Here is a 25225-nt window from a genome sequence, read left to right on the forward strand (position 1 = left end):
TGGTTTTTCCAGTGGTCACGTATGGATGTGAGAGTTGGACTATAAAGAAAGCTGAGCGCCGAAAAATTGATGCTTTTGAACTGTGGTGTTGGAGAAGACTCTTGAGAGTCCCTTGGACTGCAAGGGGATCCAGCCAGTCCATCCTAAAGGAGATCAGTCCTGGGTGTTCATTGGAAGGACTGATGCTGAAGCTGAAACTCCAATACTTTGGCCACCTCAGGAGAAGAGTTGACTTGTTGGAAAAGACCCTGATGCTGGGAGGGATTTGGGGCAGGAGGAGAAGGGGACGACAGAGGATGAGATGGCTGGATGGCATCACCAACTCGATGGACATGAGTTTGAGTAAATTGCGGGAGTTTGTGATGGACAGGGAGGCCTGGCGTGCTGCGATTCATGGGGTTGCAAAGAGTCGGACACGACTGAACGACTGGCTGAACTGAACTGAATAATTAGCAATGTTGAATATCTTTTTATGTGCCTGCTGGCCATCTGTATGTCTTCTTTGAAACCATTCAGAGTTCTTGATAGTCCAATGCTTCTGATCAGTCCAATGCTTCTGATCAGTCAGACTTTGTTACTCCAGGACTTTACAGGGGTCAGGTCTACACCACAGCAGTGCTTGATGGTCTTGTCTTCTTCCCTCTCCACTCTCTTGGCCCTTCTGGGAAGAGAATGGACTGCTTCCCACTGATACCAGTTGTTGCTTGCAGAAGGAAGGTACACCCACCAGGAACAGGGCTTGAGTCATGAGCCCCAGCGTCCTCTAGGCTTGGCAGTTGTTGGAGCAGGGAGCTGGCTCAGTTCTCCTGTTCTTCTCAGCAATGGGGAGCTGTGACGGAGCATCTAAGGGCAGGGTAGGGGTCAACAGGGGTTTTGACCTTTCCTCCAGGACTACTAGAGAGAGGCAAAGCAGGTCAATGTGTATGAAGCACTTTGAATATCTAGGAAGGAGGAGGCTTCTCCTCTGAATATGTTAAAAACCAAAATAATATACTTATATAACAGGGCACATGTTGTGAGAACTGTGTACATTAATGTATTTTAACTGCCTGATGAGTTAGTTGAAGCTGAATCTGAACACAATAACTGTTAGTTGATTGAAAAATCTCCTTCCTTCTCTTCAGGCAATAAAAATAACAAAACAAAAATAAATAAATGGGGCCTAATCAAACTTACAAGCTTTTGCACAGCAAAGGAAACCATAAAAACAAAAAACAAAAAGACAACCTACAGAATGGGAGAAAATAACAAATTTTGGAGAGGGTGTGGAGAAAAGGGAACCCTCCTACACTGTTGGTGGGAGTGTAAGTGGTTGCAGCCACTATATGCATGCATGCTAAGTTATTTCAGTCATGCCTGACTCTTCGTGAGTCTATGGACTGCAGCCCTCCAGGCTCCTCTGTCCTAGGGATTCTCCAGGCAAGAATACTGGAGTGGGTGGCCATGTCCTCCTCCAGGGGCTCTTCCTGACCCAGGGATCAAACCCACATCTCTTATGTCTCCTGCATTGGCAGGCGAGTTCTTTACTAGCGCTACCTGGGAAACTGTCACTATGGAGAACAGTAAAACTAAAAGTAGAACTACCACATGATCCAGCAATCCCACTCCTGGGCACATATTTGGAAAAGATGAAAACTCTAATTCTAAAAGATATAAGCATCCCAATGTTCAAAGCAGCACTATTTACAATAGCAAAGACAAGGAAGCAACCTGAGTCCATTCACAGATGAATGAATAAAGAAGATGGGGTACATATGGAAAATTATATATTAAAAAGGATGAAAATTTAAAAACCCATAAAAAAGAATGAAATAGTGCCATTTGCAGCAACATGGATGGATCCAGAGACTCTCATAGTAAGTGAAGTAAGTCAGAGACAGACAAATGTCATGATATTGTTTATATGTGGAGTCTAAAAAGTGGTACAAATAAACTTTTTTTTTTTCACAAAACAGAAACGACGCACAGACTTAGAAACAAACTTATGTTTACTAAAGGAGAGAGCAGAGGGATAAATTAGGAGTTTGGGACTAGTAGATGCAAACTACTATTGTATATAAAATACATAAACAACAAGGTCCTACTGTATAGCACAGGGAACCATATTCAATATCTTGTAATAACCTATAATGGAAAATAATATGAAAATGAATATATATGTATAATTGAATCACTTTGCTGTACAACAGAAACTAACACAATGTTGTAAATCAAATATACTTCAATTAAAAGTAAAGAACCCTGAGTGGTATATACAGTCATGGAGGGAAAAACTAAGATGTGCAGTGCTTTCCCCTTCATTCCAGCTGCTTACCCTCAGGCTTGTTTTTGTTCTATATTCTGTAGGCCACCTCACATCTCTCTTGTGAGCAAATTAATAAGATAATTAAGTGTGGAATTATACATTTAACTGATTCCTTTATTCCCACATCCCCAAACCAGGGTTCTCAACTCTCTGTGGGTGTTCTAATTGCCTGGGGAAATTTTTAAAAAAGTCAATGCCAGGACCCCACCCTAGACCAATTATGTGAGAATCTCTGGGGGTGGGGCCCAGAAGATTTTTTAAAGCTCCTCAGATCATGCAAATATGTGGAAAAGTTGAGAACAGCTGCCCCAAGTGAGTCCTTTCACTTCCTCCAGCAGAAAGCAGTTCTGAGAGGAAAGAGGCAGGACCCAGCATCCGTGATTCTCAACCATATTAAGGAACAGATGGTGGGTACCACTCATGAGCATTCTTTCTTGAAGGCTTGAGAGCTAGGCTCCCACTTCTGGGAAAGCTCTTATCACAAACGAGTTGGGGACCTTATTTCCCATGCCCCGCCTCGGAGAACTCTCCCAGTGACCGGAGGGACTCAGAGTTCCCCAGGAAGTGGGACTGGCCCTGAGGTGACTACCTTGAAGCTGGTGGTGATGGAGGCGTATTTGTTGTCAGCCGTGTCTGAATTCCCAATCAGGTAGTCCCAGCTGGTGAACATCTTGAAGCTGAAGGTGAAGTTGTCACTCTCCCCCTCGCTCGTGCTGCCCTGGTTGTTGCTGGCCATCCTGTTGGGCATAGACCGCTGTTGTTAGGTCTGCTCTGTGTCAGCCCAGTCTTGGGCACAGGTGGCAGATGTCCAGTGAAGGAAAAGAGCTGAGACGGATTTGAGTCAGGCTACTGACAGCCAGAGCACCATCCCCTCAAAGTCAGAGTGCCCTGTGAGCATACATGGTATCAGTTGGATAACAAGAAACCGGCATGGGTACACGACACAACCATGTTTTGTACTCTGACGTCTGATTTCTTGTGACTTGACTCACTTGCCGATGTTTTAGAACTCTTCTCACAGAGAACATCCCCTCCTTTTTTTTTTTTTAATTTATTGCCATTACTTCTTTGGACGTGTATTTTTTTATTTTTAAACTTTTCTGTCGGGGTATTCTATTGGGTTGGGATGACCCCTGGAGAAGGGAAAGGCTACCCACTCCAGTATTCTGGCCTGGAAAATTCCATGGACTGTACAGAGTCTTTGTGACATGGAGTCACAAAGAGTTGGATGCAACTGAGCAACTTTCACTTTCACTTTCCTCGGGGTATAGCCGATTAAAAATATGGTGATAGTTTCAGGTGAATAGCAAAGGGCCTCAGCCATATATATACATATACATGTATCCATTCTCCCTTAAACTCTCCTACCATCCAGGCTGCCATATAACAGTGAGCAGACTTCTCTGTGCTGTATACTTGTTCCTTGTTGGTTATCTGTTTTAAATATAGCAGTGTGTAGATGTCTATCTCCCTAACTCTCCCTTCCCCTCATTCTTCCCCCTAGCAACCATAAATTCAAGAACATCCCCTTCTAATTCATCTATTTTCTTGGATAAAAATTATATTTTTTCTGATATAAAATTCAATGAGCCCTGAGGCAGTTGGTATTGCAACCAGATCATGCACACATCCTTTTCTTAAGCAAGCTTGGAGGAAAGTACCTTGGACCTACCTTAGCAACCCCGTATTTCATCCTCCCTCTCCTCATTCTCTCTTTGTGCTTCCTGGAGATCCACCCTGGGAGAACCACAGAATCCCAGGCAGGGGCTCCATCAGATGCAATGGGGGGGTTTGCATCTCTCTGACTCTGTCTGATGTGTTGGCTTTTGGGATTTGCTGTTTCAGGGGCCTGGTTGCCTCAGTTAGCTTTTTGGTTTAACAGGGAAACATTCCATATCCTTATACTTCGCTGGGAAAAACGTAACAATGTCAGGGCTAAGAATAAAACCAAACCTGTCTCGCCTGCCCCCTTGTTTTTTTTTCCTTTTGCTTGATAGAGCTGGGTAGCCACATGTCACGTAGTGGTCACTGTCTCATGCCAGATAGACTCTCATGAACAGCAGCATTTTCCTCTGAGTGCATGAGATAGAAAACCCAGCTGGGCCCGCCCATCGCCTTGCGGGGGTTCTGGCTGGGCCTAAAGGGCACTCTGCTTCTGCTGCATACACAGCTGCTCTGCTCCTCCAGGAAATGTGACCTCCGGTGGCCCTGCTGAAGGGGGGCCTGGTGGTCAGGTCTGTGCACAGACTGTGCCCCATCCTGCACAGCCTGTGCTGACTGGGACCCCCTGACTTAGAAGAAGGCAATCCGGGGGGTAAGCCAAGCTTTTTTCTTCAGAGAATGTGAATTATGGGGCACAAACATATTAAAGTGCCATTTCTGATCACAGAGAAAAGCAGAGTTGGGGTGGGAGAGGACACCAACGTTAGTTACTGCCATAGACGTTGGTTTAGCCTCATTGTTGTATCTTTGTAAGTGAGCTTACTGCAGAGGGTTTTTCTGAGGAAGCCAGGCTCTGGCAAAACAGAAACAGGCCTCGAAAACTTCTCCAGCATTTCCTTACCAGGTACCATGTTCCCCCTTCAAGCCATACTGTTTTGTTTTGTTTTCTTAAGATTTTAATCATTTCTATTTATTTACTTATGGCTGTTCTGAGTCTTCATTGCTATGTGGGCTTTCTCTGGTTGTGGACAGCAGGGACTACTCTTTGCTGCAATTGCAGTGGTTTCTCTTGTGGAGCACGGGGCTAGGGCATGCGGGCTTCAGTCGTTGTGGCTTCCAGGGTCTGGAGTGCAGGTTCAATAGTTGTGGCACATGGGCTTCATATCCTGTAGGATATTCCTGGATCAGAGATCAAATCTGTGCTTCTTGAACTGGCAGACAGATTTTTTTTTTACCATTTAGTCACTAGGGAAGACCTACATTGGTTTTTTGACCACTTTAGGGGCCCAGTAGGATATTCACTGCCTCAAGGCCTTTGCTCATGCTCTTGCTTTGTCTAAAGGGATGTGCTAGCTTCTTCTAAAGGAGTGTCTATCCCATTTTCCAGAACTTCCCACATTAACCTGTATATATCTTTCATGCCGCATATGACAATCTGTATTTGCTTTATTTGTTTCCTTGTTTTTTCTCTAAATTCCTGAGAAGAAGCTAAGTAGGCACAGTGTGACCATAGGAGTGGGCTGTTTGTGGGAAGATTAAATGCCTGTAAATGAGATAATCATACTTACGATCTAATGACGATCATCAGACTGTAGCCGAACACGCTGACCCCCACCATGAAGTAAGCCATGGGCAACCTGTACCTCAGCCAACCGATGGTCCTCTGGTTGTTGTAGTAGCCATAGAAGAGAGCAGAATACTTGATGTAGCCCTGGGCGTCAGCAAAGCAAATGCCCTGAGTTAGTGAGCTTAGAGTGACAGTCATCAGACCCTCCTGTCTGACCTGGGGTTTCTTTCTCAGAGGTATGATGGGAGCTGGAGGGGAGGAAGGAAGGGCTCTGGACATTCTTGTTCTTCCCTTCACTCCCCTGGTTTGCTCCAGAGTCTGTGCAGGTCTCCACTCTCCCCTCTTTCCTTTCCCCTTCTATTTCTCCATCACACTGAGTACAGAATACACCGAGATACAGAATGGGGAAGAGATTATGGTTAACATTTGGGATAAGTCAGGGATAAGGGATGTGTGTGTGTGTGTGTGTGTGCACCTGCACACACCACTCCAAGTTCCCCTCCGCTCTGCCTCCTGTGCCCAGGGTCTTAATTTAACACTCTGGAACTAGATGGAAGTCCATGAACTTTCTCAGTGTCTCAAAACTTCTAAAGAAAACTGTGTGATAAAGCTCACAACCTAACCTGAGTTTTAATTTCAGTTTGGTTCTGGGTATAATTTACCTCCCTGGAGGAGGGCACGGCAAGCCACTCCAATATTCTTGCCTGGAGAATCCCCATGGACAAAGGAGCCCGGTGGGCTACAATCCATGGGGTCGCAAAGAGTCGGACATGACTGAGCGACTAAGCACAGAAGCACGAGTACATAATTGACTTCAAGTGTAATTAGCACACTTTTTAGGTGTAGTTGTTTAGGTATAATATTCACTTAGAATTTCAGCACTTCTTTTATATCTTTGCTGAACATAAAACATGGGATTATTCTGGCTTCACACAGATGTGTAGTTGGAGAGAGGAGCCAAATTTTTTTTTTTTTTTCTTCTTCTTCTTTTATTTATTTATTTATTTATTTATTTTTCCCTCACCGCACCCCTGAGGAGCCAAATTTTAATAGTATTTTTCATACACTTGTGACTATTTCTTCTTTGATATTTTACCTCAACCCCATAACTAGTTCCTAAAAGTTAGCGATCATGTGGAATATGAATCATATAATGAACTTTTTATATCTTAAGATCCATTGCTCTCCCCCAAATACTAAGTAATTGAAAAGGGAAAAATACTCACTTTACAGCAGAGAACTCTGGCAGATACCACTTTAACCAAGAGCTCAACATAATGTAACCCTGATTTGACACCCTGAGAAATGATAGCGTGATACCACGCTACCTCTGTGGTATCCTTCCCAATGATGCATAAACTTAATACGATCATGAGAGAACATCAGACAAACCCAAATTCAGGGGCATTTTCCAAAAACAACTGATCAGCTATTCAAATGTGTCAAGGTCACTGAAAGATAGAGAACAGTCACAGGTTGGAGGAGAGTAAAGAGACTTGACAAATCAATGTGAGATTTTGAATTGGGTCCTGGGACAGAAAAAGAACATTAGTGGAAAAACGGGTGAAATCCAAATAAATACAGTATTTCAGTTAACAATACTGGATGAAGATTAATTTCTTAGTTTTGATGATTGTTCTATGGGTATCATAAGGTGAATGGGTGAGCAGTATATGGGAACTCTCTGTACTATTTATGCAACTCTTCTATAAGTTTAAAGTTATCTCAAAATATAAAGTTTTAAAAAATCAATTGCTCTATCTTTTACTATCAAGATGTGGGATCTTTCACTGACATATCATTTTGTACTGGTCATCTGGAAAGTTCACTGAGTTATGAACATACGCCAAATGTCAACACATTTCTTATACAAGCAGTTTTCTCTTTTGTTTTAGCTTTGGCTGTGCCACATGGCATGTGGGATCTTTAGTTTCCTGACCAGGGATTGAACCTGTGCCCGCTGCAGTGGAGGCAGAGTCTTAACCATTGGACTCCTAAAAATCACATTGTTAACATCTCCATTGATCTCATCAGAAAAGTATTTAACTATTGAGAAACTGCCATTGTCATAGTGATGGATGTAAGTTTTCCAAAATTTCAATTTTTACTTGAAAAATTAATTTATCCTTGGCAGCAGCAACAACAAATACAATATAGGATTATTGCTGAATAAATTGTTGGTTTGGGGTGGATGGGACATTTCAACAAGGGATCTTGGGTGAAATAAAGAATAAAGAAGGGCTTTCCTGGTGGTCCAGTTGTTAAGAATCCTCCTGCCAATGCAGGGGATGTGGATTAGATTCTGGTCTGGGAAGATTCCACTTGTTTTGGGGCAACTAAGTCTGCGCACCACAACTGCTGAGCCTATGTGCCTGGAGCTTGTGCTCTGCAACAAGAGAGTGGAAGTTGCTCAGTCATATCCAACTCTTTGCAACTCCATGGACTAATACAGTCCATGGAATTCTCCTGGCCAGAACACTTTTCCTTCTCCAGGGGATCTTCCCAACCCAGGGATCGAACCCAGGTCTCCCTCATTGTAGGTGGATTCTTTACCAGCTGAGACACCAGGGAAGCCCGAGAATACTGGAGTGGGTAGCCTATCCCTTCTCCAGCGGATCTTTATGACCCAGGAATCAAACCGGGGTCTCCTGCATTGTAGGCGGATTCTTTACCAACTGAACTAACAAGAGAAGCCACCGCATGTAAGAAGCTTGGGCACCAGAACAAGAGAATAGCCCCCATTTGCTGCAGCTAGAGAAAGACTTCACACAACAAGGAAGACCCAGAGTAGCTAAAAATAAACAAATGAATAAATAAGTAAATATTTTTAAAAAAAGAATAAGGAAATTCTCAGTAGCAGCATATAGTAGTGGTGGCGGTATGTGTGTGTGCTCAGTTGCTAAAGTTGTGTCTGACTCTTGTGACCCCATGAACTGTAGCCTGCCAGGATCCTCTGTTTATGGGATTTCCCAGGCAAGAATACTGGAGTGGGTTGCTATTTCCTTCTCCAGAGGATCTTCCTGACCCAGGGATCAAACCCGGGTCTCCTGCATTGCAGGTGGATTCTTTACTGCTCAGTCACCAGGGAAACCCACATATAGTAGCAATAGTATGCAATTCTTAGTGGTATAGTAATTATTTGGAACACTCCTTTCCAAATAACTTGAAAAAAATACTCCAACTCACTTTCACACTTTTCTGAGGAAGGGATGGGCACAGGACCCTGAGCAAAGGCACAGGGCACTGGACTTCCCCCCAAGTTGATAATACTGGGGCATGAAATATGAGGTCTTAGACAGACTTGGGACTGGCAAGGTAGAGGGCAACTGGGTCATGAACAATTCTTTTGTAAACCCAATTCAGAACACTTGGTTTTATTCCAACTGGGAATGGGAATGAATGAATATTGACAATGGGGAGTCACAGGGTCAGGTTTGTATTTTAGAAAGGTCCCTGGCAGCAGAGGGAATGGAGATATGAGGAGCCAAGAAAAGGCTGGGATTCTGACAGTGACCTTGGTACAGTGTTATTTGGAGCAGAGGTCCAAGGGAAAGAGAAAAGGAGACTAAGAAATATTTAGTAGACAGGCTCAGATTTAGTGATCCGTTGGATATGAGGGGTGGTAGTGGTGACAGAAAAATGTGGGATGACTTTCAGGTTTCAGACTTGAATGACTGGATGACCGGTGGTTCCCATAAAAGAGATGAGAAAAGGTGATGTGAGTTTGGTTGGATAGCTGTTGAATTTGAGAAGCAAATTTGATACTTAGTTGAAGATGTCAAGTGAAGCTTGGGGAAAGGTTGGACTGGCAATAGCACTGGGGTCTTACTGGGTTACAGTGAGATAAAACCATCCTGCGAGATTGCCTTACATATATCTGGCAGAATGGGGGGAGCAGTGACCTCGTGGAGAACTTGTGCCCATCAGAATGTGTGATGGAAAGATCCATGAAGGGGACCTAGGTGGACATGGTTGGCTAGCTTATTCTGCACAGTGCCGGGATCCCACGGGTTGAAGCACTGGCTTTCCAATAATTAAACATTTCACACTTATCCACAATCACAACAATGTGCACACTGGCAATGGTACCTCAAAATCCCAAAGAACAGAAAAATCCATGGCTTTTTCTTCCTCAGCCCGAGGCACCGTCTTTCTGGGAATACTTCCATAGGGCATACCCATTAGCACCTTGTGTTGGGACAGAATGACAAAATTACATGTGGAGGAGATACAAACACACAGAAATGTGCACACAGTGGGTTAAATTCCTTCTCAGAGCAGGAACACTCATTAAAAAAAATAACATTAATCACTTTCTTGATCTAAAATAGTATATACTCATTGTAGAAAATGTGAAAAAGTATAGAAGAGTGTTCAAAAAATTACCTATCACTTTCACAGTCATCTTAAAGATGACTGATAGATATTCATATATTTTCTTTCAAAGTTTCTGAGTTTTATGTATGTTTTAGCTTGGTTATTTAGCTTAATATTATTTTATGACCAATTCCTTATGGCATATGGTATTTTTCAAAATAAAATGACTTCAAAATACCTAATCACATGTATGTACCCTAAACCTATTTTTTAAATCCCGTATTGTTGGATTAATGAGAGTATTTCAAGCTCTTTGTTGTTGTTGTTCTGTCACTAAATTCTGTCCCACTCTTTGAGACCCTATGGACTGCAGTGTGCCAGGAAACTGTCCTTCACTATCTCCTGGAGTTTGCTCAAACTCATGTCCACTGAGTCAGTGATGCCATCCAACCATCTCATCCCGTGTCGCCCCCTTCTCCTCCTGCCCTCAATCTTTCCCAGCATCAGGGTCTTTTCCAGTGAGTCAGCTCTTTGCATCAGGGGGCCAAAGTATTGGAGTTTCAGCTTCAGCAACAGTATTTCCAATGAGTATTCAGCACTGATTTCCTTTAGGATGGACTGGTTTGGTCTCCTTGCAGTCCAAGGGACTCACAAGAGTCTTCTCCAGCACCACAATTCAAAAGCATCAATTCTTCAGCGCTCAGCTTTCTTTATAGTCCAGCTCTCACATCCAAACATGACTACTGGAAAAACCATAGCTTTGACTAGACGGACCCACTACCCTAATTGAGGGCATTTTGAGATACCCCACATTCTCAACTGTGGTTGTCCAACCTGTCATCAAGTCCTCTTTGTTCTATTCTTTCCCTGTCTCTCTCTCTTCTTTCTTCCATCCTATTCCAATAAGCTTCCTAAACACCTGCCAATCAAATCAAGGTACTCTTGCCTGGACAGTTAAGGTCTTGCCTTCTTCACTGGAAAGCACCAATCACTAAATTTTCATTTTTTTCAAACAAATGTCCACTGGATATGAAATATTTATAAATTATTTTAATTTACATAAATTATACAAGATGTAAGGTTTTTTTGAGAAAAATAAATCCTCAGTATTTTTAAAATTATTCATCTTCCTTAACACACAGCCTTCTTGGACCATTGTATAGCAAAACTCTAGTGATGTCTCATAGGTTTACAGCATTTAAATGTACTCTCTTCTCATGGGAGTAAATCCGTTTGGAACCAAAAACTCCCAGGAAAAAAGCAAAGAGTCTGTGAAGATAAAATTCCTCACTGACTACTGCAGAAAACTCTCACTTCCTAGGTTATGGAGAGGAGAAGTGAAACTTAACTTCTGACAATATTTTCCACTTGAAGAGAACCAGATTTATTTCAAGAGCATTTGCATACATTTACCAGAAGGTTAAAATCCTTTTCTTTGTATGGGAGAGTGACAATGGCTTAAGGTTATAGGACAAAGTGGACTGACTCGTAATCCTTGATTTCCAGGTGTGCACTCTTTAGGTAACGTAGAAAAGAATTCAATGGTTTCGTAAGTAATATAACACTCCTTTGCTACCAAGTATTAATACTATTATAATAGATCCTCAGCCTTTTCTAACTAATTTGATTTAATTCACATTCTGTGGAAGTTTTTTAATTTCGTGAAAAATAGATATTCAGGAAAGTTTTCCAAGGGTGTGACTACAGATAGAATTGACTCTAATATTTTCATGGAATTATTTATAATAAAGTAAGAATCAGCAACCTATCATCAGTTCAGTTCAGTTCAGTTGCTCAGTCTTGTCCAACTCTTTGCAACCCCATGAATTCCAGCATGCCAGGCCTTCCTGTCCATCACCAACTCCCGCAATTTACTCAAACTCATGTCCATCGAGTCGGTGATGCCACCCAGCCATCTCATTCTCTGTCGTCCCCTTCTCCTCCTGCCCCCAATCCCTCCCAGCATCAGGGTCTTCTCCAACGAGTCAACTCTTCGCATGAGGTGGCCAAAGTATTGGAGTTTCAGCTTCAGCATCAGTCCTTCCAATGAACACCCAGGACTGATCTCCTTTAGGATGGACTGGCTGGATCTCCTTGCAGTCCAAGGGACTCTCAGGAGTCTTCGCCAACACCACACTTCAAAAGCATCAATTCTTCGGCACTCAGCTTTCTTCACAGTCCAACTCTCACATCCATACATGACCACTGGAAAAACCATAGCCTTGACTAGATGGACCTTTGTTGGCAAAGTAATGTCTCTACTTTTAATATGCTATCTAGGTTGGTCATAACTTTCCTTCCAAGGAGTAAGCGTCTTTTAATTCATGGTTGCAATCACCATCTGCAGTGATTTTGGAGCCCCCCAAAATAAAGTCTGCCACTGTTTCCATTGTTTCCCCATCTATTTGCCATGAGGAGATGGGACCAGATGCCATGATCTTAGTTCTCTGAATGTTGAGCTTTAAGCCAACTTTTTCACTCTTCTCTTTCACTTTCATCAAGAGGCTCTTTAGTTCCTCTTCACTTTCTGCCATAAGGGTGGTGTCATCTGCATGTCTGAGGTTATTGATATTTCTCCCGGCAATCTTGATTCCAGCTTGTGCTTCTTCCAGCCCAGCGTTTCTCATGATGTACTCTGCATATAAGTTAAATAAGCAGAGTGACAATATATAGCCTTGATGTACTCCTCTTCCTATTTGGAACCAGTCTGTTGTTCCATGTGCAGTTCTAACTGTTGTTTCCTGACCTGCATATAGGTTTCTCAAGAGGCAGGTCAGGTGGTCTGGTATGCCCATCTCTTTCAGAATCTTCCACAGTTTATTGTGATCCACACAGTCAAAGGCTTTGGCATAGTCAATAAAGCAGAAATAGATGTTTTTCTGGAACTCTCTTGCTTTTCTGATGATCCAGCGGATGTTGGCAATTTGATCTCTGGTTCCTCTGCCTTTTCTAAAACCAGCTTGAACATCTGGAAGTTCACGGTTCATGTATTGCTGAAGCCTGGCTTGGAGAATTTTGAGTATTACTTTATTAGTGTGTGAACCAGTTAATAAATCTGGAAGGAAAAACTACTAAATTCATAAATATCATTACCCTCTAAGCTGTAGAGGTAAATCCGCTGGTGTACCCAGCACTAGTGCCAGGAGGTTCAGACAGGACTACAGCAATTACTGTGCTGAGGGCTAGTGGACCACAGTCACCCCTGGAAAAGGTCCGAGGACAACACTCTGGAAACCTGGGATCTCATTCACCACAAGTTTATCATGCAGATTTTCACAGGTCATTTGTTCATTTTTTGTCTCTCTATTACTCATTTATAGGTGAGGATCTACCCACATCCATAATAAGATTGTATCTGGGAGAACAGTGAGGAGTGCTATTCAAATGCAGGGTTTCTTTGGGCTAATAAATTATAATGTAATGCATTCTATTTCTCTTTTTTTTCAGGGTAAAAGAAAATACCTCACTGAAGTATTAATTCTTGACTAATCTCAAAGTAAAATAAAAGGTAGAAAAATGTAGGGGCCACATATTCATTCAGACATGCAAGTATTCTGGTTCTATTCTTCGTACTGGGTTCTCTGGGCAATTGATGTGAGCATTGAGTTAAAAACAAATGATGGATTCTTTGTAAAACAGAGTATTTGTTTCATATAAATGAAGATGGAAGTCATTATAAGCCTCATAAACCTATCCAAAGTTATAGGCAGTTCTTTTCTTACCTCTGGGATTATGACTAGACCAAATATTAAGCCAAAAAGGACAAGGTTAACTCCATACATCCATCGGAGGAAGATGAAATATGATGCCACCGAGGAACCAAAGTGACCTGAAGAGAAGACGACGGTGGGTGTAAGTGTTGCAGGAGGAGGATGGTAACACTGCCAAGCACTATATGTGGGTGATGGATGCAATTTTCATGGCAGTCTGTGGAACACACATCTCTTTTTTTTTCTCCAAATAAAAAGGACTTAACTGATTTGCCTAAGTTCCTACAATCAGAAAGTGAAGAAGCACAATTTAAATTCTGGTCTAACTAGTCCAAAGCCCATTCCTTTTTCTAATACAACAGAACCTATGATAAACTAACCAGTTGGTCCAGAACACAGTCCAAACCCTTGGAAAACCTTTCAGCAAACCAACTAAAAACAGTGACACCAAAATACTCACTTTCAATGTCCTTGATCTTCATTTCCCAGGGGATACATTGAGTCTTGAAATTATCAAAGTCTCTTTTAAACTTGACCCATTTCTGAAATTAAACAGACAGCACCCTCAGTTCATTAACATGCTGCTTTGGGGCTTGGAGGTGCATGTGGATGTTGACAAGTCAACACAAGGTCAACAGGTGAGTGAGGCTGTCACGTTGGAGCTGTTGAGCCCAGGCTGTCTAAGGTGGATGCTCACATCATCACTTTCAAAGTTAGGTGTGAGTGAGAAAGAAGCCAGGGCAACACAACATCTTCTAATTTTCTATAATGCTGATAAAATTTCAGGTTTGGACAGTTTACATATGAACATAGAAAGTCTATGTATAATTTCTGATTTGGGGAATCAAATTGGTTTAGCAAACTTTTATATAACTTCATCTAAAACCAAAAATTCAAGGGAAAAAAAACCTCACACCTATAATTGGCAGACAGTCGAGTGCCTTAATCTGATAGGAACCATTGCTAAACTATAAGACTGAAAGCAGGGGTAAAGAGATCTCATCCCCAGGTTTCCCATTCTTCTTCCAGTTAAATGGCAGCCTGTTTGGTTTTTTTTTCCCCACTAAAATTAGTTAGGAAGGCATCATGCCCCTTTCCAGAGTCTACTCCAGCTCCAACACTCACTTTTTACCAGTCAGAAACCTGAGCAGCTGTCTGCATGAAAATCTGTCAACTCTTTCAGGGGATGCTCTTCAACAGTCCTACCCCCTGGAAATAAATCCATTTGGAATTTTTAAAAAAAACTTATAGAAAATATCAGGCAAAGATGAAGTAAAGAGAAAATTCTAAGATCAGTTTCTATTGTTACAAAGGTCTCAAAAGAACTTGTTCATGAAGGAAATGAGATTTTCTTTGTAAATTCACTAAAGCATAAAAGGGAAAATTTATCTGAAGGAACCAGATGGACTTCCAGATGTAAAGGTTTTGACTATATAGTTATTGGATAATTACTGTTTAAGGAAGGAAACCACCTGTCAGAAGGGAGATGGTCACAGATGCCAAGGAGAAGAGGGACCCATAAGCAAAGGACAGGTTCATAATAATGGCAAAGATCTTCCTAAGACAAGCAGGGATGTGGGGGCACTGGCTACCCCAATTCCATTGCTTCTTCTACCTTTCCTAGTTCTGATTCTGTGCTTGAAAACCATCTTTGGTTTATTTGGCTTCTTATGTAGGTCTGTCTATAAGGAAAGCATTTGCCCATCACCTGAGCTGTGAATATTTTGATTTCTATGGCAGTAATTTTTTTTCACTGCAAATTAGTAGATTGGAATTGGGATAATAATTCACGTGTGCATGTTAAGTCATGTCTGACAGCCCCATGGACAGTAGCCCACCAGGCTCCTCTGTCCATGGAACTTTCCAGGCAAGAATACTGGAGTGGGTTGCCATTTCCTACTCCAGGGGATCTTTCTGACCCAGGGATTGAACCCGCTTCTCCTCCAGTGGATTCTTTACCACTGAGCCACCTGGGAAGCCTGGGATTATTGTTTAGCTTCCCGTAAAACTGTACTGGGATTTCCTGGTGGCTCAGATGGTAAAGAATCCGCCTGCCATGTGGGAGACCTGGGTTCTATCCCTGGGTTGGGGAGGTCCCTGGGAGGAGGGCATGGCAACCCACTCCAGTATTCTTGCCTGGAGAATCCCCATGGACAGAGGAGACTGGAAGGCTACAGTCCATGGGGTCACAAAGAGTCAGACATGACTGAGTGACTAAGCACAGAACATAACTGTACTATCAAAAATAAGACACTGTTGCTTTCGGCTTTTGGCTAGGAGGAGGCCAAGGTGCAACTTTCTTCGGTCCCGGTCGTCCCGATCCGGGTCCATCCGACACCAGCCGCCTCCACCATGCCGCCTAAGTTCGACCCCAACGAAATCAAAGTCGTGTACCTGAGGTGCACCGGTGGGGAAGTCGGTGCCACGTCTGCCCTGGCCCCCAAGATCGGCCCCTTGGGCCTGTCTCCAAAAAAGGTTGGTGATGACATTGCCAAGGCAACTGGTGATTGGAAGGGTCTGAGGATTAGAGTGAAACTGACCATTCAGAACAGACAAGCCCAGATTGAGGTGGTACCTTCTGCTTCTGCCCTGATCATCAAAGCCCTCAAGGAACCACCAAGGGACAGAAAGAAGCAGAAAAACATTAAGCACAGTGGAAACATCACTTTTGATGAGATTGTCAACATTGCCCAGCAGATACGGCATCGGACTCTAGCTAGAGAACTTTCTGGAACCATTAAAGAGATCCTGGGGACTGCCCAGTCTGTGGGCTGCAATGTTGATGGCCACCACCCTCATGACATCATAGATGATATCAACAGTGGTGCAGTGGAGTGCCCAGCTAGTTAAGAACTCCAAAGGAAAAAGAAAAATTAAGGATCATTTGACAACCAAAAAAAAAAAAAAGACACTGTTGATATGGACTTCAAAATTTTCAGTTCTTGCATTGGTTATTCCTCCTTGTAAATTACTAATCTGGTATCTGATTTTATATATTGGTCTCATAAGCTTTACTAATGTGAATCCTCCCCTGAGAGACAGATCCTCTGTCAAGGTGCTGATAAAAATCAGTATAAAATATAGCCTGGCAAGGCTGAGGATCAATGGAGTAATGAATGTTGCCAAGGGAGACCCTTGAAGACACAGTCTGCCAGTTGGTCACTTGGCAACCACCTGCAGCCCCTCAAGGCTGAGGGAATCTCAGCCTGAAAAGTGATGCCTGGAGGTGGGGGGCAGAGGCAGAGAGAGGCCTGGGAGAAGCTCAGCATTGAAGCTCTTATCCTTCATTGATTTGGAGAATCAGAAAACTGAGCCTGGGCATGGGTGGGAGAAGACCTCAACTCTCTTCCTCAGAGCTGTGTGAGATGGTAGCTGCCCCCTTGGATGGGGTTCCTGGCTGTGCATGTCATCTTGCTCTTCAGTTATATAGGAGAAAAGATTTCAAACAGTGGTCAAACAAGACACAGGCACATCCTGCCTGTGGATGAGATCTGAATCTGAATAACCAAAAACAACCAGTGAAGCCTGAGAAATAGTGTGCAAAACAAGGAAAAAGGGACCACTTTCTTTGAGGTTTTTAGAAAGTATTTCATCCAGGATACATAATTCAATTTTGAGAGATGTTTCAATATTCTTGCTGTGTGTGTGCTCAGTCACTCAGTTGTGTCCAACTATTTTGTGACTGTAGCCCTCCAGGCTCCCCTGTCCATGAGATTTCCCAGGCAAGAATACTAGAGTGGGTTGCCATTTTCTACTCCATCAATATTCTTAGCAGGATACAAAAAACATGGCTTCTAAAGTACAGGGTAGCAATTAGAGTTTTAAAAAAGAATACGGCGTGTGTGTGGTGGGGCAGAATTCCTTGGCAGCCCAGTGGTTTAGGACTCTGCATTTTCACTGCTGAGGGAATGGGTTCAATCCTTGGTCTGGGGAACTAAGATCCCACAAGCCTTGTGGCTGGAAAATAAAAGAATACAGGTGAAGTATGGAAGAATTGATTACAAGATTGCTATAAGTCCAGTAATAGAATGAAAATAAACATTATAGTTTAATTGAGACAAAAGAAAATTGATCCAATAATATTGAAAGTAAACCTAAGAAATTTCTGAGATGTAAAGAGAGAGAAAGCAAAGAATTAAAAATCATGAGGGAAAGTAAATACAAAGAGTGAGGAATTGAGAGCCATCCTTCTAGTGAAGAAGCTGGAACTGTTTGAACAGAAACAAATTAGATCATTTATCAGACATATTTGAAGAACACATTCCTCAGTTGAGAAGAAAGTTCTGAGTGTTCATTGTTAAGTGACAAATGGTTTTTAGATAAAAATTCATGTGACCCATAGATAGTTGTCAGGTGACTATAACAGAAAAGGAAGAAAAAATAATACTAGGGATAAAAAAGATTTAAACTCAACATATATAAAATATAATTACAAAAATTATGAGACTATCTATATGCAATTTTCTGTTAATACATATGAAACTCTTAATGAAAGGATCAAGTCTGAGGAGATAAAAAAATATCAAAATGACCTCAAGAAGAAGTTAAAACTTGACTATCCCAATTGGAAAACCATTAAAAACTTATCAAGATATTCTATAAAATGCTTCCTGACCTTTATAGTTTTGAGGATTCCATCTTTCAATTAAAAAAAAAATCATGCTCCACAAGCTGATTTACAGCATAAAATGGAGGTAATGCTGTTTGTTTAATGTTACAAAGAAAGTGCAACCCTAATATTAAAATATGCCAAGACAGCATGCATGTGTGTGTGTGCACACATAAATTCAATCAATTTTGTGAAGATTTATGTAAAAATTATAAATAAAATACTTGAAAAATCAGATGTGCCTGATAAAACTAAGTTTATGAACAGAAGGGAAAGGTATTTAACAAAATCTAACATCTATTTATCTTAGGAAGCATCACTATGAACAAAGCTAGTGGAGGTGTTGAAATTCCAGCTGAGCTATTTCAAATCCTAAAAGATTATGCTATTAAAGTGCTGCATTCAATATGTCAGCAAATTTGGAAAAATCAGCAGTGGCCTCTGGACGGGAATAGGTCAGTTTTCATTCCAATCCCCAAGAAAGGCAATGCTGAAGAATGTTCAAACTATTGCACAATTGCACGCATCTCACATGCTAGCAAAGCAATGCTCAAAATTCTCCAAGCCAGGCTTCAGCAATACGTGAACTGAGAACTTCCAGATGTTCAAGCTGGTTTTAGAAAAGGCAGAAGAACCAGAGATCAAATTGCCAACATCCATTGGATCATTGAAAAAGCAAAAGAGTTCCAGAAAAACATCTATTTCTGCTTTATTGACTATACCAAAGCCTTTGACTGTGTGGATCACAACAAACTGTGGAACATTCTTAAAGAGATGGGAATACCAGACCACCTGACCTGCCTCCTGAGAAACCTGTAGGCAGGTCAAGAAGCAACAGTTAGAACCAGACATGGAACAATGGACAGGTTCCACATTGGGAAAGGAGTAGGTCAAGGCTGTATATTGTCACCCTGCTTATTTAACTTACGTGCAGAGTACATCATGCAAAATGTTGGGCTGGATGAAACACAAGCTGGAATCAAGATGGGCAGGAGAAATATCAATAACCTCAGATATGCAGATGACACCACCCTTATGGCAGAAGGTGAAGAGGAACTGAAGAGCCTCTTGATGATAGTGAAAGAGTAGAGTGAAAAAGCTGGTTTATAACTCAACACTCAAAAAACTAAGATCATGGCTTCTGGTCCCATACTTCATGGCAAATAGGTGGGGAAACAATGGAAACAGTGACAGACTTTATCTTCTTGGGCTCCAAAATCACTGCAGATGGTGACCACAACCATGAAATTAAAAGATGCTTGCTCCTTGGAAGAAAAGCTATGACTAACCTAGACAGCATATTAAAAAGCAGAGACATTACTTTGCTGACAAAGGAGGTATGTCTAGTCAAAGCTATGGTTTTTCCAGTAGTCATATAAGGATGTGAAAGTTTGACCATAAAGAAAGCTGATTGCGGGAGAATTGATGCTTTTGAACTGTGGTGTTTGAGAAGACTCTTGAAAGTCCCTTGGACTGCAAGGAAATCAAACCAGTCCATCCTAAAGAAAATCAGTCCTGAATATGCATTGGAAAGACTGTTGCTGAAGCTGAAGCTCCAATACTTTGGTCACCTGATGTGAAGAACTGACATTGGAAAAGACCCTGATGCTGGGAAAGATTGAAGGCAGGAGGAGAAGGGGATGACAGAGAATAAGATGGTTGGATGGCATCACTGACTCAATGGACATGAGTTTGAGCAAGCTCCAGGAGTTGGTGAGGGGCAGGGAAGCCTGGCATTTTGCAGTCTATGGGGTCGCAAATAGTCGGACATGACTGAGTGACTGAACTAAACTGAACTGAACATCTATTTGGATATTCCAATAAAATGGAAGTCTTATTAAACTAGAAATAAAAGGATAATTTCTTATTGTGAGAAAGAAAATCTACTTCAAGGTTGTCAAGGTAACAACTACCATCAACTTAATGTGAAACATTGGAGTCATTTTCATTAAAGTAATGGAAAAGCAAAGAGACCTATGATCACCATTATCAACTGAAACTGTTCTAGTATTGCTAATCTGCAGTTCAGGACAGAAATGATTTAGAACTCAAGAAAAATATCTTTACATACACAATTAGATGAAAGTGATTAAAACTAATAAGGAAGTACAATAGAGGAAACAGATTAAAAATGAATATTCAAATACACAGTTTTCCTGCATACCAGCATATCTAGTTATCTATCAAATAAATGGAAAAATGATCTCATTCACAAATGCAACCAAAACATAAATTTTGTAGAAATAACATATAACATAGAAAAGATCTTTATGAAGAAAATGACAAACTTTGCTGAAGGATAGAAAAAGAAAGCTTCAGAAATGTATGATATTTTTAGATGTAAAGACTGGATATTCTACAGATAAGTTTTCCCAAGTTAAACCAAAGATTAAAAAAATTTCCACTCTATTTTGTGGTTTAAGGAGAATAAAATTGACTATGTTTTAAAAAATTTTTTTTCAATCAAAATCTCAATGGACTATACTAGAAATTGGCAAAGTGATTTTAAAATTGCACATGGGAAAAAAACAATGCTAATAAAACATAACAAAATGCAAATGGAAACATAGGCAAGACTGGCCAAGACATTTTTGAGAAAGAAAGGTAAAAAGAGGAAGCCTTATGAGCCATTAGACTGAATCAATAGTTGAAATGATGAGTTCAAATAAAAGTTCCAAAAAAGGCCCTATAGAAGAATTAAGTGAATGAAAATGATAGCTTTTCAGATCAGTAGGTAAAGGACGGATACTTCCATAGTTTCACGTTAAATATCCAATTAGAGGTCATTACTTTAGCTTGAATCAGAAGCCCAGGTTATGACATAACACACCAGAGTTGTCCTTGACACCCTGTTGACACCACTTTTGTCTTCTGTATGACTCTGGGTCATGACTCTGTATGACTCATGGCCCTTCTGGGTCTCCACCAAACCAAAGTCTTGATTTGGAGGTTTGGAAAATAAGATCCCAGTAGATTCAACATCATTAATTCTGTGAGTTTAGTTCTTCAGTGGAGAGGAAACACGTCTCCAGTATATTGCAGCCCTCACAGGTAAGTAGAGAGAAATGGACAGCTGGTTTCATTCCTGGATAAATCAGAACGACTGACTGGACCTCACACTCAGGATTCTGGGGGAGGTGGACACAAGCTGTGAAACCAGGCAGGTGCCTGTGATGGTCACCCAGACTCAGGAATTGAGCAAGTCCTCCCATAGGTTTGCAGCCTCTGGACCACACACCTTAGCCATCAGCATCCTATAGGCGTAGAGTCGCTTGCCTTTGCCCTTTCCCAAGGCTCCTTCATACTTCTCCACAAATTCTTGGGCCTCCCTGGTTAGAGGGGGGGAAAAGGCAGAAATTTAATTAACACCCAAGCAACAGAAATCTGAACTATGAAGGCATATATGTGGCTGAGGGCTTTGAGTGTTTTAAACCCCTAGTTAGAATGTAAGTTCCACAAAGGCAGGGCATTTTGTCTGTTTTGTCCACTGAAGTCTCCCAAATGCCAAGGACAGTGATTGGTACATTGTTGGCACCTGTAGGCAGAATTTTGGCTTCCATGACCTTCAACCCCTTGTGAATAGCAAAAGGAATTTTGCAGATGTAATTAAGACTACTGACTTTAACCTAGGGAGATTACCCTGGATATCTGGAAGGGCCCAATATAATCACATGAGCCCTTAGAAAAAGAAGAGGAAGGCAGAAGAATCAGAGAGAGATGTGGCAGAAAAGGAAATTAGAGAAATTAGAATCAAAAGAATCCTCTGTCCTCTGTTGCTGGGGCCCTTCTGGAGGATGCCACGTTGAAAAACAAGAGAAGAAAATGACTTTCTATCAAAAGTCAGTGAACCTGGAAGAGAACCTCAAGTCCCAGGTGGCAGGGAACCACAGCCCTGCTGATACCTTGATTTTAGCCTAGTGAGAACCTGAGCAGAGAATCCAGCCACACTATGCTGAGCTTGGGACCAACAGGACTGTGAATTAATAAACTGTCTTAAGCCATTAAACTTGTAGTATTTTGTTAGAGCAGCAATAAAAAAAAAAAAAAACACCAAAAAACCAATACAGCATTCGTTAGATATTAGTAGAGTGCATGAACATTGGATGAGTGAGTGAAATTCCAAGGAAGGCTGCATGAGAAACACACGGAATAGGTCTCTCTGTTAAATACTTTGGGTCAAATGCTGGAGCTGGTGAGGGTTGGCTTCTGAGAACTGATTGTTAAATACTCAGAAAATTGACCAACCAATTATTAAACTATTGATAGCTTGAAACTGGCCATGGTGGGAGTATTTAGACTAATGGGAATTAGTAAGTGTTCCACATCAGGGCTCTCCCATCCCAACACCCAAAGAATCAGTTTATCAGCAACTACTGGATAAGACCATACAAGTAGATGAAGAATTAAATCCACCTCAGGGTGGGTGGAAGAAGACATTGGGTGTCTGGCTGCTGTTGTTCAGGCTCTCCTGCTGGGAACATAACCTACACCACCTCCAAAGTGCAAATGCAGGTAGTTGCTACCTGTCAAAGTTACATTCTAAACTGGGGTTAATCCCAAGACTGGTTTTATTAGGATGTCTCAATGATGTCCCAATGTTAATGAGGCCATCTGTGTAGCTTCTGGGTCCAGGGTCAAAAGCTGGGCTGTACAGGATTAAGGCTCCTTTGTGGGGTCAGCCCCTGTTTCCCCCAGGCTGCAGTCATTCTGGCAGTGAGTTATCTGTGACTACCAATGACTCCAGGACAACAAAGAATGTTTTCATGAAACTCCTATTTTTGTCCTCTTCCTATATTTCATGAGTGGGTAGGGACTCCTAAGCATTCAGGGTTTGTGAGTTTGAATGTGACAACATTTAAGATTTGGTGACTTTGGATAAAAATCTCAAAAGTAAGTACCAGATCTTATGCCTGAGCCATTGAACCTGGCACCAAATGCTTCTTTTCTTGATGTTCAGACTGTGTCCAGAAGCCCAGAGAGCCCTCAGAAGAAAAGAGGGCCCTGCTCAGAACTGGATACAAACACTAAGGATCATTCACTGCAAACAGATCAAGCAGTCTAACAATTTTGATGTATGCAGCAAGCTTTTTTGGATCAGTAAAAGTGTATAAATAATCACAACTAACATTTTTATAGCAAATCCTTTTACATCTGTTATCTGTGATCCATGTGCTTCCTTACTAGAAATAGTAGTTGGTTTATGGAAACACTGGCTCTTGCCCTGCACTTCCCAACTGTTGCAAATCCTCTTTTTTTTTTTTTTTTTTGGTCAGGCAGTGTGGCTTGCAGGATCTTAGTTCCAAAACCAGTGATTGAACCCATGCCCTTGGCAGTGAAATTGTGGAGGTCTAACCACTGGACCACCAGGGAAGTCCCTGCAAATCTTCCTTCTGTGGGGTGCTCCTGTCCCCTCCTTTTCCCCTCCTTTCAAATGGGGAACTTCATGCAAGCTCATCTCTCCTCTTCCTCAAACCAGATGGTGTGTGATAAATGAAGTGAAAAGGCAAGAGAGGTGGGATCCTTTGTGGAAACTTCTAGGGGCCTGAATCTCAAGGTCCCTTTTGACAGGTGGTTATCAACCCCTCAGGCCCCTCCAACACTCAGGAGAGGAGGAAGCCATTGTTGAGGCATGGCTTTCCTGGGTAGCCACCCACAGACAGCATTTCTGGAGCCCCTCACACTGCCCTAGAAAGACCCTCCTTGTTGATAAAGTGGCCCAAATAACAGTTTGAAAGACACAGTCAGGGTGGCCAGTGATTACTGCTGGGAGAAAAGGAGTATATTGTGTGGCTTTAGTGCCAGAGAGAGCCAGGCAAGATGCTGTGCCTCCTGGAGTGGCAGTTTTCATCTAGAAATGGGCATGATGTCATGAGATTTAAATGTGTGGATGCAGACCATGTGAGCACAGTGGTTTCATTTAGCAAGCAGTCACTCTTCTCCTTCTGGGGAAACAGCAGCTCCTAAAGTGGACAGCTGATAAAGAGTCTTTGCTAGCCCAGGGGGCTGCTGTGAAGGGCTTTCTGCTCCCCAGGGGCCTGGACAAGAGACTCAGCAATGCAGCCTTCTACAACAGGGATACTCTGAAGTTGACCCAAAGTATCTCTCAGAGAAACCACATACATCCAAAAACCCACTGCTGGTGAAGCAGATCAGATGCAAAATCACACTTAATTTTGCAATGCAGAGGTACAAGTAGACACAGGGCAGCTTGAGTTTGACAGCATCCTTACAGAGCTTTGCTGTCCCAAGCAGAACACTGGGAAAGTGTATCAGCCAGCCAGAAATCCAGAAGACATCTAGATTAAGGTAGGGGACACAGATGGCCAAAGAGAGGTGGCCAGAGGTTGGAGATGGCCAGATGTTGAAGGTAATTTGGGTTCTGCTGGTTTGGTGTTTCCCTTTGCCTCCAAGCAGTTTTTATTTTTCAGTTGTGGAGGCAAAGATCAAACAGATGTTGAGCTCACTCTGAGTGGAAACTCAGATAAGCCAGGCCTAGAGATGTCACTGAATCAATCTAAAGGCACTTGAGGCTAACCAAGCATACCTGACTTCCCATATGTGTTGGTTTTCAACTATGTCAACAGATTTCTTGACATTCCTCCCTTTAAAATGGAGAAATGAATTTTTCTCCCCTTGATTGTGGGCCAGACTTAGCAATGTGCCTCCAATGAATAGAAAGTGGTAAAAGTGACAACTTATGACTTCTGAGACTAGGACTTCTGAAACTAGGTTTTGTGACTTCCCCCTTGAAATCTCCCTCTTTTGGAGGAAGCTAGCTGTCAGGTTATGAGGATACTTAAGCAGCCCATGGAGAGGCCCATATGGAGAGAAACTGGGGACTAATAATCAGAACCACCTTGTCATCCATGTGTGTGAGCAACCTTGGGAGTGGCTTCACTAGCCCCAGTCATCTGAAGGCTGAAGCCCTGACCAACATCTTGATTCAACCTCATGAAAGGCTCCAAGTTAGAGCCACCAGCTAAGCTGATCCTGAATTTCTGACTGACAGAAGATAACACATGTTTATTACTGTTTTCAACTATTGAGTTTTGGGG

General features: G+C 42.0%; 2 protein-coding genes across 2 annotated transcripts in view; one reads left to right on the top strand and one right to left on the bottom strand.

The window, feature by feature from the left end:
- The window catches only part of TMC2 (transmembrane channel like 2), a 96665-nt gene that overhangs the window by 33842 nt on the left and 37598 nt on the right, over positions 1 to 25225 (bottom strand). The window contains exons 4-9 of the mRNA XM_061125671.1: positions 21409 to 21499; positions 14022 to 14103; positions 13574 to 13680; positions 9624 to 9722; positions 5536 to 5678; positions 2895 to 3042 (exon numbers count right to left, since the gene is read on the bottom strand). Coding sequence (XP_060981654.1) covers positions 2895 to 3042; positions 5536 to 5678; positions 9624 to 9722; positions 13574 to 13680; positions 14022 to 14103; positions 21409 to 21499 — 670 coding nt within the window. The remainder of the gene's footprint in view (positions 1 to 2894; positions 3043 to 5535; positions 5679 to 9623; positions 9723 to 13573; positions 13681 to 14021; positions 14104 to 21408; positions 21500 to 25225) is intronic.
- On the top strand, positions 15899 to 16427 carry LOC133044394 (large ribosomal subunit protein uL11-like). Its single transcript, XM_061125777.1, has one exon. It carries the CDS (start codon positions 15914 to 15916, stop codon positions 16409 to 16411), a length of 498 nt encoding a protein of 165 aa, XP_060981760.1. The 5' UTR covers positions 15899 to 15913; the 3' UTR covers positions 16412 to 16427.

This window comes from Dama dama, chromosome 23 (genome assembly GCF_033118175.1).
Source record: "Dama dama isolate Ldn47 chromosome 23, ASM3311817v1, whole genome shotgun sequence".
Classification (NCBI taxonomy): Eukaryota; Metazoa; Chordata; class Mammalia; order Artiodactyla; family Cervidae; genus Dama; species Dama dama.